The sequence below is a fragment of the Mauremys mutica genome, chromosome 2 (assembly GCF_020497125.1).
Source record: "Mauremys mutica isolate MM-2020 ecotype Southern chromosome 2, ASM2049712v1, whole genome shotgun sequence".
Classification (NCBI taxonomy): domain Eukaryota; kingdom Metazoa; phylum Chordata; order Testudines; family Geoemydidae; genus Mauremys; species Mauremys mutica.
In genome coordinates, this window is record NC_059073.1 from 271162238 (window position 1) to 271175677 (window position 13440).

Sequence of the window (13440 nt, forward strand, 5' to 3'; positions counted from 1 at the left end):
GAATGTACAACAGTGAAGTGACTGATAGATATTCTAATTTTACATAGCAACCGTATAGTAAAAAGATCTACAGCAGTTTTCAAAAGTTTTAAAAAAACTGTTCTAGATTTAAGTGGGTGAAAAGGTTTCAGCACATTATCTTCAAATTTTAAAAAGCCATACAGAAACAAATCAGTAAAGGAACAAAAAAATCTAGCTTTTCTAATTTTTTTTAAAACAGTTTTGACCAAGAGCTGCATTTGACTTGAAGATCAAATCACTCAGGATCTTGTATTTTCGTTCTAACAGGGTAAAAAAAAAAAAGACAGAAAAAACCTCAGTTATCCACTTGGTGTCAGAATATCAGTGCAGAAATTTGCAACAAAAAACACCCAAAGTAGGCAAGGCAAAGAGTGGGAAGGGACATGTTTTGGTCCAGTGGCATATCCACTAAACATGTGTCATCAGCTGACTCATGGAGCAGAAAAGACATCAGCTTCAAATTAAAATGCCTGCCAAATCCTTATGCGGGCAAGATACCATCACAACAGTCACTTAAAGAGACTTTCACTGTGGGATTATGGTTCAGAGATCAGATTTAGACAACACAAACTACTTTGGGGTAAGTAATGTTTGCTATTGACTGGAATTAAAAGTATTTAGGTAAAGGTTTTTAGTTCTTTCAGAGTTCAGAATGTCTCTCTATTTAATTCTACAGTGAAGTCAGGATAATGAACATGTGTATTGCAGTGATTTTGCAGATAAGGCTACAACATCAGATAGAGGTTTATGACTTTACTAAAGATCAGAGCAGAGAACAAGCTGGGCTGTAAAGAGAAAAGTGCTTAATAAAACAAGATCTGCAAAATAAAGGGAAACAGAATATTATCAGGTAATTTGTGTTTTGTACACATGCTTTTATCAGTGTCAAAGTCCCTCTTTGCTTAATTATGAATTTACCTTGGATATGTCAAAACAATTGTTTGTAGGTGGATTTACAGGAGAGCACATTCAGTACTCCTCAGGTAACCAAATACACACAATCTTGTCATAAGATGTTCCTTTTATTTATTGGTCAGATAGACAGGGTCCGATTCTGACCTCACATCAGTTTTGGAACAGCAAATATTCTTTTCTGCAAAGGAGTTACTCCTACTTCACCCTGGTGTAACTGAGACCACGGATTCTTTCCTAAAGAAACAGCTCTATGCTTTGATTTCTATTGTAAGTGCTAAAGGTAATGACAAGTCAAAATGAGCTTTGTCAGGGTAAAAAAAGGTCAAGTTATTGAGTAAAAAATTAGCAAAACATCTTTCAGACTAATTTTAACCATGGTTCATTGAACTCTACTAAACTCACGCCTTCTCTACAACAAGCAACACCTGAAATGGAGAAGTGTTCTTTACAAATTAATCACTGGTTATTTTCCTTGAAAGTTGTACTAAAAAAAAATAAATCTTTAAACTATAACTACACCTCTACCTCAATATAACGCTGTCCTTGGGACCAAAAAATCTTACCGCGTTATAGGTGAAACCATGTTATATTGAACTTGCTTTGATCCACCGGAGTCCACAGCCCTGCCCCCCCGGAGAACTGCTTTACTGCGTTATATCCAAATTCGTGTTATATCGGGTGGCGTTATATCGAGGTAGAGGTGTATTAGACATTGGGCCAGATCCTCAGACAGTGTAAATCAGTGCAGCTCCATTGACTTCCATGAAGCCATGCTGATTTACACCAGTTAAGAATATGACCCATTACTTTTAAATGAAAGAAATAATTCTATATTCATAATACACAGAATTTGGTTTCATATTTCCACAGTTGAAATTAATACTGCCAAAAAAATCTTAATAAGGATAGAACTAAAACTTTGCATGGCTTACCTTCTGGAGAAGTTAAACTATGTTATTTTACATTTAGAAAGAGGGAAGCATTCAAGTGCTAGTGAACAGCAGAAGCAAAATGCAAAATAGTCTGAGCTTGTGTGGCAGCACTCATTGAGCTTTAAGCGATTTGTTAATCACATTCAGCAGCATCTCCACATTAAAATGACATGCATTAAAACGCTCTGCACGGATTTTGGCATAGCAATGGCCTAACTTAGGAGGAAATTCTTCCATTTTCAATCCCAAAAGAGAACAAACATTTTTGTTTTTTCCCCTAAAGATTACAGAGTTTAAAAATCAAACAGTTGCTAACAAAAATCATGGTATTCATGCAAATACTGCCTGGGCAATGTTATTTCCTGGCCATTGTGCCATAGAGTGTGACAGTGAATGTCAGCCTGTGTTGGCCTGTAGTGAAGAGTCTAATTTTCCAGTATCTGAAGGAACGCTATGCTGCTGCACACTTGGGATCATAGCCAGCAAAGCACTGAAGTACTACAGCTGACTTTCTATGACTTTTACTCTGCAAGAAATAGGCATGACTTTGCTGGATCAGGGCCTTATTATATACAGTATGTAGAATGCATGTGTATGCTTTTATTTATTAAGAATCTATAACAAAATATTAAGTTTGGGCTGTTAATTTATATGCAAGTCAAATTTAAAAGAACATAGTATCAACTGTCTGTCCTAAAGGATTTTATGCTGAGTAATTTATGAAAAGTTTTGTACTGCAAATTGATATTAATTTTCTTCTGCTGCCTTCAAGGAGACGTTTAATTTGCCTGATGACTAAGCCTTCACACATGGTATTGGTAAATCTTACATAATATTGTGGCTACTAAAAATGGAATGGCTGTGGTCGTTAAACCTTTTTGCTTACATATGGCTGATGGTGAGTAACATTTGGATACTTCTGTTGCCCCACTGCCAGAATTTTGCATCCTAATATATAAAGACTGGAATAGTTAGTAGAGGAATTTATTATCTGACCTTCTTGGATATCAAAGAAAAGATCATTTTTCTTGGACATCACCTCAATATTCATCTAATAATGAATAGACTGGAGAAATCATCTTACCATTACTTAACCCTAGACTATGGAACTAGATGGTGGACACTTATTTGCTCCCAGGACTAAGAACTATCATAGTTATTAAACTATGATAACACTATGGTAATTCAGACATCTACAGATCTCATGCTCTTTGCTTTTATTCTCCATTGACCTCTTTGTTCTTCATTAGTATTTTATACCAATATTACAATTTTCAGCATTGGGCCCTTAACTCATGCAAGTAGTCTACTTGAGTTTGCAGGATCGGGCCCCCTGTCTTTTATAACCCTCTGTCAATACACATGGTATGGCTTGGGATAAACATGCCACGATAGGATAAGCATTAAAAATTTCTACTGAGAAAATGGTTATCAGTACATTATGAAATCTTCATTTTACAGAAATCAATTTAAGTTTCATTTTAGAGTTATTACACAAACTCTAAAATTCAGGGGATTCTGGGTGAAAAAGGCTTGATATAAATAAATCTGTGGCAAAACTGAAGCACAGGTCCTGAAAATTCTACCATCCAGCTGTTGAGCACAAGTGTAAAATAATAATAATTAAAAAAAAAAAAGGGCAAATAAAATCTCATTACCATGCAAAACTAAAACATACTCTCAAAACCTACAAAGGTTACTGAGCTGTCTAAGGTTAATCACTGTGCAAGTAATTACGTACACTACATGAGAGATCATCCTGTAAAAGAGAACAGAAAGATTTTAAAGTAACAGGCTACTCCTACAGACATTTTCTGCTAATTAACAACCTACCGATTGTAACGAGATAGTAACGACAATCCTACAGTGCAAGAGTTTGCCGTACAAATGGATTAACACTCAAAACTTGATAAATTACTCAAGAAACAAAATCTTCATCAAGAAACTTAGACACTGAAAAATGTTTATTTATTTATTTTGCACTAGAATACTATGGGTGAGTCCCTTACCTAGTATACAGAGCAATGCTGATTTATACCAGCTGAGGATTATTATCTTACCATAGATTTTTTAAAGTTAGTTTTCTTTCTGTAATAGGTCACTGCATTATTATATTCTTGACTTTTCTATTCTTGCTTCTTCCATTCCACCCTGTTCTTGTCTTTTTCCCTCAGTAAGTTTGACTAGTTTTCTATGTGTGTTTGCTTTTAGACAACGATAATTATATAAACTCCTGTGACACAGTATATCAACAGTTCATTTACATGTTTTCTCTTTAGTGAAAAGCAGTTTTCTGGATATTTTTAAACTGCCAAGCATCTGAACAATTTAAATCCAAAACCTCTTAACACTTACAAAACAAAACCAAAAACATTTGTTTGATCAAATCCTAACACTTACTAACAATTACAGACCAACCTACAATACCCACTAATGCCATACAGAGCAAGACTATAGCCAAATTTAATATATATATATTAGCCTAAAGCTAAACTCCTATGTTTAGGTATCTAAATAAATGGCCTATTTTTTCAAAGCTGCTGTTCTGATCATCCATCAGCTTCCATTATAATCAACAGATTCTACTAAGTGCTTGGCACTCCTGAAAATCAGACCACTGATTTAGGCATCTAAATATGCATTTTGGAACCTGATTTAGGCTCCTATTTTTGATAATCTTGGCCTTTATGCCTAAAGATTCCTCTGCCCTGTTTTTTCCCCCTGCAATTTTATTTCTAGTTTTAAAATGGTCTCTACTTGATATTTCTTGTTTCCTTCATTGCCTGATTTCCTTTAAAGCATAACTTCTTCCTGGTTTTATCGATCTGCATGTGGCCATACTTTCTCAGTTGCTATATATGTATATAAAATCAATATTTTCTGTATTCATGTTTAAACTCTTAGCCAGTAGCTGAACATGGCAATAAATCTAAGCCAGAAAGTTTATACTCTAGCAATTCCATTTTTCCAAAGACTATGGAAAGTTTGGAATTTTCCTTTTGTAAAATAAAGAGACCTGTGATCAAACTTAAAAATCCATAGCTTTCTCAGAAGAAAAACCTAACAGGCCAACTAAACCCAATTCAGTGGAAGAGGGAAAGAAAGGAAGCACAACTACAAATCTAGCAGCATTAAGGGTTCAAGAGCCTAATCACACATTTCATGCAGAGAGAAAACTAGATGTAACGTTTCCAAAGCTCTGAGACTGCAGAACATATATGACAGAAAACCTAAGTGGAGGAAGGGTTAGTAAACATTACAGAGAAGGCATGGCCAGTTAATGATACAGAGCTCAAGAATTCATGGAGAATCCTGGCTCACATTCTGGGGATCTCAAGGCATCTACGCAGAATACTTTCCTTGGTCTGTGGACGCGATGCCACTGTTTGGCAGTCTGCAACTGCATTTGTAACAGCACACCTCAGGGGTGGGTCCTCAGCAATGGGGTTTGAACCTGGGACCTCTGGCTCTAAATGCATAGAGCCTCTACTGCCTGAGCAAAAAGTCTCACTTCTGTTACCTTCGGCTGTATAAGACACAACCTCTTTGGCCCCGCTACCACTACAGGGGAACAGAGCACCACACTCAATAATGTGGTATGGGAATATTTTTGCAAACTAAAATGGCATGTTTGGTTTGCACTACATGTGGATGTCATGATATTAGCTGTTCACAATATTTCTGGGTGGCCACCTGGTATGCATGTGAATGTTCCCTAATTTTAACCTGATTTTTTTTTTCAAAATGTCATATTCACATTGTTCTTCCATAAAAAATATAACTCATCCAATCAGGAAGAAGAAAAAACAACAGGCAATTTAGGTGATTTATCCTACACCACAGATCACAAATAATGAAAATGGAATAGTCAAAATGAACAAACTGTGACTAGCCCACAGGCTGAAATTTGTTTACATAAACTGTTTGGTGAAAGCTTCCTAATAATGAATATTCTGGTAGGAATCAACACTGGTTTATGAACAATTCACAAACTAGAGGAGAATCAGGGTTATTTTGCCACTAATCTATGCACAATGAATGGTTAGATCAGTCCCACGTGGCATACACAGCTGCTGACCAAACTCTACCTTCTAACCTTCTAGCCACACACACTGAGGTCTCACGAAGCGTTTTGCCCGTTGGATGCTGAGCTGAGGAATCCTCCTACCCAGTGTCCTCTCCCCTTCCACCAAGACTTTCAGGCTCTTTCAAGTCTGAGCACTATCACATAGATATACAGCAATAGGCACCATAGATAAACCCATGACAGATAAGTTCCTTAGGCCTGGTCTACACTACGCGTTTTAAACCGAATTTAGCAGCGTTAAACCGATTTAACCCCGCACCCGTCCACACAACGAGGCCCTTTATATCGATATAAAAGGCTCTTTAAACCAATTTCTGTACTCCTCCCCGACGAGAGGAGTAGCGCTGAAATTGGTATTGCCATGTCGGATTAGGGTTAGTGTGGCCGCAAATCGACGGTATTGGCCTTCGGGCGGTATCCCACAGTGCATCATTGTGACCGCTCTGGAAAGCAATCTGAACTTGGATGCACTGGCCAGGTAGACAGGAAAAGCCCCGCGAACTTTTGAATTTCATTTCCTGTTTGCCCAGCATGGAGCTCTGATCAGCATGGGTGGCAATGCAGTCCCAAAGCCATAAAGAGCTCCAGCATGGACCGTATGGGAGATACTGGATCTGATCGCTGTATGGGGAGACAAATCTGTTGTATCAGAGCTCCGTTACAGAAGATGAAATGACAAAGCATTTGGAAAAATCTCCAGGCTATGATAGACAGAGGCCACAGCAGGGACTCAGCACAGTGCTGCGTAAGAAGCGTAACGGAAAGCCAAAGAATCAAATGGACGCTCATGGAGGGAGGGAGGGGTACTGAGGACTCCAGCTATCCCATAGTCCCCGCAGTCTCCGAAAAGCATTTGGCTGAGCTCCAAATGCCTGAAGGGTCAAAAACATTTTCCCAGGTGTTTCAGGGTGTATGTCGTCAATTTACACCCTTCCCCCCCGAAAGAAAAGGGAAAAAATCGTTTCTCACCTTTTTTCAATGTTACCCTATATCTACTGCATGCCGCTGGTAGATGGGGTGCTGCAGCACTGAACACCAGCATCCCCTTCCCGGTGGGGGACGGTGCAAAATGACTGGTATCCATCGTCATCATCAGCCCGTGAGTGCTCCTGGCTGGCCTCGGAGAGGTTGGCCGGGGGCGCCTGGGTAAAAATGGGAATGACTCCCGGTCATTCCCAGCAGATGGTACAAAAGGCTTGGTAACCGTCCTCATCATAGCAGCTGGAGGCTGAGCTCCATCAGCCCCCCCCTTTCATGTCTAAAGAAAAGATTCTGTACTGCCTGGACTATCATAGCAGCGGGAGGCTGCGCTCCTCTCCCCCACACCCTTTAATGTCCTGTCTGGACTATCATAGCAGCTGGAGGCTGCCTCCCCCTCATTTTATCTCACTAAAAGTCAGTGTTTCTTATTCCTGCATTCTTTATTACTTCATCACACAAATGGGGGGACACTGCCACGGTAGCCCAGGAGGGTTGTGGGAGGAGGAAGCAACGGGTGGGGTTGTTGTAGGGGCACCCCCTAGAATAGCATGCAGCTCATCATTTCTCCGGGATCTCTGGGGCTCTGACACGGAGCAGCTGTGCTCTCTGGTTCTCTAGTACACTTGCCCCATATTCTAGGCAGGACTGACTCTATTTTTAGACAAAACATAAAGAAGGAAATGACCCAGGGAGTCATTCCCATTTTTGTCCATGCGCCCCCGGCCGACTTCAGCGAGGCCAGCCAGGAGCACCCATGACAGCAGCAGACGGTACAAAAGGATTGATAACCGTCATTGCCAATTTCCAAATGCAAACGGTGCAAAATGACTGATAACCATCATCTCATCGCCAATTTACAATGGCAGACGGTGCAATAGGGATGGTAATCGTCTCTGCTATCTTGCAAAGGCAAATGAATGCTGCTGTGTAGCGCTGCTGTACCACCTCTATCAGCAGCATCCAGTACACATATGGTGACAGTGACAAAAGGCAAAACAAGCTCCATGGTTGCCATGCTATGGCGTCTGCCAGGGCAATCCAGGTGAAAAAGGGCACGAAATGATTGTCTGCCGTTGCTTTCACGGAGGAAGGATTGAGTGACGACATTTACCCAGAATCACCCGCGACACTGTTTTTGCCCCATCATGCATTGGGATCTCAACCCAGAATTCCAATGGGTGGGGGAGACTGCGGGAACTATGGGATAGCTACCCACAGTGCAACACTCCGGAAATCGACGCTAGCCTCGGTACATGGACGCACACCGCCGAATTAATGTGCTTAGTGTGGCCACGTGCACTCGACATTATACAATCTGTTTTAAAAGACCAGTTTCTGTAAAATCGGAATAATCCCATAGTGTATACATACCCTTAGAAAGGAATTTCCTAGGAAGAATATTACTTGGCTCTAAAAGACTATTACTCTATACCAATTTTATGATGAGAATCAAAGTGTCTCCTACCAAGCCTCTATCTTTCATTAAAGTTTTGATTTTAATTATATCAAATACAGTACAAGATTATTTTTAGAGAAACAGTTGTTAAATTCCAAACTGAAAATATTGTTTTAAGATTTCTTTGTTAAAATATTCCAGACAAAAATTATTCTGTGCACTAGACAGAAAAACAATGGCTCATTTAATTATTCATACTGTATAACTTACCTTTGGAAGTTCTGTATCTGGTTTTCTGTGAGACAATAATTTGTAGGTGTTAAGGTTGTTTTCAAAGCTCCTAAAGAAGGAAAAATAATGTTTTCATTATGTAGTTTTTAAATGCTTTGAAAGAAAATATGTGTTTTTCTAACTAATAAGGATCTCTTTACCTATGCGGTTTTGACAAGTTGCTAAATTTGGCACTTTGCATCCCAAATAGAAGCCACACACATTATAGACCCCAAAAACCAGAGTTCTGATTTTACAGAAATGATTTAGAAAGATGAAAGGGGCTGTTAGTATTGTTCTCATTACCTGCTAGTATCAGACAAGGTCCCTGCTAAAAGCACACACAGGGTCATAATTTTTTTACAATCAGAAGTGATCCTTTTAGTGATGGAAGGAGGATCATTCTCCTATTGCTATGCACTTTTAGCTCTGAATATGCATGTATGGAAAGCAGCAGGATAGCCAGACTTAACTGTCATACCAGAGAGGAGAAAATTTAACCCCAAACACTATTACATTTTCTACAAGAAAGCGGCAACAGGAAGCTTCACTTTTATCCCTAACTGACATGAATGAGGGTGCAAGGTTGCCTCACAAAAACTGAATGGCAAGATTCAAACTTACAGCAATTAAGCTGGTTCAGGAAGTGCCATTGACTAGGCAATGACCATTTCTAGTCTGCGGAAGAGAAAAGGAAACTAAGGATTTTAGTTTAGGAGATGCACATTCTTCAGCAGAAGTTATTCTTCTGAGCTGGGTGAAATTTTGTTATGGGATTGAGACTGATAGGTATGAACTCACCCTTCAGTAAACATAACTGTAAACATAAGCCCCAACTAAGACAAAAGGAGTGTCTGAACCTGCCCAAGAGCTTTTTCTGAGTATTGCTTTCAGAGAGATACAGCCTAACGGAGCAGCTGAAAGCACTGTCCCCAACCCTGGAAGAAATCTGAGGAGAAGGTTTGGGGTCAGGGATGCAGGCTGACTAACATGCGCTTCGTGCTGTGAGCAAAAGAAGCTGTTTTTGGCTATCTGATTCCTTTTGCATCCAAAGACACAGGATCTTGTAGGTTCTTTGTAAATAACCAAAACTACATCAAAGTAATACCTTTCTACCATCAATTCTATTCCCAGCTGGAACATCCACAGGCCCCAAACTGACTAGCTGCTCAGATCAAAAGGGCAACATTATTAAACTAAAGAGTAAATAATACCAAAGAAAGCAACTCAAGTTACAGTTGCTGACCTTAAAAACTTTTGTGCGCATTAAATGTTTGCTTAACTAAGAAAGTGTGGTGCTCTCTTTGAAATTGATTGGGGAATATTACCATCTAGTTAGCAGAGTCTTACATACAATAGTTCTGAGGTTTAACTCTGTGTAATGCTTTCTGAAAAATCCTGTAAAGACTGAACTCTTGCCTATGCTTCAGCAAAGCATTAAGCTGAGGTGCAGGAGGAAGGGGAGTGGATAGTTATGCAGAATAATGCATGAGCATCCCCAGGCCCCGGAACATTAACGGGAAGGCAAAACAGTTCAGTATCTACTAAAGCAGATAGATGGGTGTGATTTGATGTGTTGTACCTTCCACGAAGTCTCACAGCCTCACAAAACTTTCTTTCATCCATTGCTTTCTGTACTTCTTGAGTCTTAAAAATTAATGAAAAGAATAGAATAAAAGGTTAGTAAACTAAGGACTGTACTGTAAATGGATCTGTTCTGAAACAGCACTGCTATTTGGAATCCTGAAAGGACAATCTGTTGTTTGATTTGTTGTCTGTTGTGACCTGCATCACACTGGCATTTTTATATTTTTCTTACCATTTCTATAGAGGACAACAAGGTTTGAGGGTGGGAGAGGGAAGATTGGCACCTAAAAGAGCCACAGAAGGAGAATTTTTTAATTTAAATTGGGATGAACACTGAATAATTTTGGAGGAGGAAACCAGATTAATGCAAATGAGCTATAATGGATGGAGATTTTGTAATCAAAGAGACAAGGTGCAAAATGAAAGATTCAGATGAAACTGAAAAACAATACCGGTTTCCAAATCTGAAAAAAAGCAGCAATGTTTCTTTGTTGGACAGCATTTATCAGCGATTATCCTAAAACAACTGCATAGTAATTACACACTGCAAAGACATAAGAATAGATCATTATTACCAAGTTAAGTGTTCCATTCATGTGTTATAACTAATAACAGACCATTGATTGTTAGAGCACTTTGTTATAGTTAATGAATAAGTTTAAACTGGCTCTTCTCCCGGAACTCACCATCTGCACACACTCCATTAAAGGCAGACGGACAGCTTGGTTCCCAGACAGGGACACAACACAAGCAGGGGTATCTGGTGTAGCCTCTAGAAGGGCCAGGACAGCTTCCACGCCCATACGGCTTGCCTGAAAATAAAATATATAGAGAGATGTCTCTGTATTTGGGGATGCACTCAGTATTAAAAGGAGTAAATTAGTTGGCTCCCACCACAGAAACAGGGAAGTACCCGAGATTTCTCTTTACATCGTTAAAACAATCACTCTTTGATAACTGTGATCACAGCTGGTTATGTTTAGTGTACTGTGACCCACAAGACAAGTAAGACTGCTCTCACGGCTGGCTTGTCAAGCCCACTGCACAGTCAGGTTTTGATCAGAGCTCTTCTAAAGGAAATAGGATTACTAGTAAATATGATTATTAATAAATACATTATAGTCAAAGTCATTCTTTTTTAAATCTCCCCACTTACTTATATGGCCCCCATATACAGCACATACAGCACCTATCAGTAGTAACTGAGCATGTATAACATGCTCTCTGCAAATCCACAAACTATATCTTTCATTACTTTAAGTTGGTGATTTGATATGCAGCACTGCAAGGATGTGCAAGGCGTACAAACTAGAAACTTTTGCCAGTATAGTAATGCTTCTGTGTAGTGTGATTATTTTTATAACATTTATATACCAGCACTACCCCTATACTCTTTAACCAGCAATGCTTATTTCATTTGGGGAGCTGGTATAAACTATACTAGCAAGAGCACTTTTTTTTAACCATATAAGCTGTGTCTATGCTAGGAGAGTTTGTCCATATGGCTATACTGCTATAGCTATACCAGCAAACAGTCCCTAGTGGAGACAAGGTCTTACACTTTGTCACCCCAATTCTAGGCGATTAATATGCATGTGTATAGGGTTTTGCTGCACATAATCCATATTTTTGTGTAACTCCCAGTTCTTTTGTCCATTTAGGGCGATGCCTAAAATAGCAGAATAGAAGATGGCCCCTAACCAGAAAAAAATTACGCATGTAAGTATTGATTTCAGTGGACTGATTTGGATTTGATGTGATTCTCCAATTGTGGATTAAATTGCCCTCCTATAGAGAGACAGCAATGGAATCAGCAAGGAGTTAGGAGCCAGTAGTTATTGAGTGCTAAACCTGGCTCTGCCACAGTCTCTGTATGTTGCCTGGGGCAAACTGCATTACTATTCTGTTGCTTGAGTTGGGGACAATAATTATATTTGGCTACTTCACGAAAGTATTGAGGGTATTAACTGATTTTTTATAAATGATTCAAAATTCTAGAATGAAAATATATGCATAAGTGGAAGCACATTGCTAATACTGTTGCAACGTGCACTCTTCCAGGTTTGCAGACAGACATACGTTATCACCATAGGTTCACTCACCAAAATTCTATCAAAAGCTGAAGGAGTACCACCTCTTTGAACATGACCCAGGATAGTCACACGAGTGTCAAATCCCAGCTGCTGAACCACAAGCTACAAAGAATTTCAAAGCGTAAATGAGAAATATAAAATACCAGCGTTACTAGGGCAGTTATATAGTGTGCACATATTGGGAATACTGTAATATTATACTGTATATAATATAAATGTTCACACATCAACAATGGTGACACAACTAAGGAATTTACGTAAGTCTCTTTGTGTCTAGGTTAGGAAAACTAATCTCCAGACTCCTACTGTGAAGGAAGGAATGTTCAGTTTAATAATGGTAAAGAAGTTGTTTTGGCTACAATGCTTTAAGTAGAGAGAGACATATTGATGTCATTTATTTAATAATAAATGAGCACTTAGGAAAACAGTCCTTAACCTTATAAAAAAGGTTTAAACATCACAATTAGGAGTCTGGAAAAAATAATCTACTGCAATAGGGTTTCTTTATAGCCATCTTATAACTATACAATACTAAATATCTTGGAGTAATTGTGCAATTAAAGCCCCAAGTGAAGGCATTTAGCCTTATACAGATTTTCTGATTCACTGCCTTTGGCTGATGTCCATGAACAAAAGGAGGTGTAATGATTTGTTCCAGAAATTTTGGGCTCCCCCAAATTAAAAATGTTGGTTTTATCCCTTTCAGTAACAGTAAAATTTGTCCAGTTTAATAGCCTGATGTTTTTATTAGGAAAAATCATAGAGAATGAAATAATTTTATACTGAAAAAAGTGCACAAAGAGGCACAAAAGAAAAACATATGCAGTTATTTACTGTCTCCAGCTACATTTTCTTTTCAGTCTATTTATTCATAAGTAAAGTACAAGTCCAGGATCACTAAAATAGGAACATTCATCAAAATCTCCTCTGTTACAGAACAAGATTAGGATGTAAGCAAACAGAAATAAGTACTGCATACTTTCCCCTCTCCTACAAGGCCAGCAAGGAGATATCTAAACACCTTACTCTCTCTCCCAAAGAGTTACATTCCTGTTATTTACAGCTTCCTAGACATTTTAACAGACTGGAGTCTGTGTAACAAGCAAGTAGTGTTTTCCCTCTGTAAATGACAAGATGAGTAACAACTATTTTGCACAC

At 38.8% G+C, this 13440-nt stretch overlaps 1 protein-coding gene across 5 annotated transcripts in view; it reads right to left on the bottom strand.

The window, feature by feature from the left end:
• LOC123362532 (phosphofructokinase, platelet) overlaps positions 1 to 13440 on the bottom strand; it is a 79077-nt gene that overhangs the window by 30138 nt on the left and 35499 nt on the right. For all 5 annotated transcript variants that reach the window (XM_045002895.1, XM_045002894.1, XM_045002896.1 and 2 more), the window contains exons 9-12: positions 12292 to 12384; positions 10876 to 11001; positions 10185 to 10249; positions 8603 to 8672 (exon numbers count right to left, since the gene is read on the bottom strand). In XM_045002895.1, the coding sequence (XP_044858830.1) occupies positions 8603 to 8672; positions 10185 to 10249; positions 10876 to 11001; positions 12292 to 12384 (354 nt within the window). The remainder of the gene's footprint in view (positions 1 to 8602; positions 8673 to 10184; positions 10250 to 10875; positions 11002 to 12291; positions 12385 to 13440) is intronic.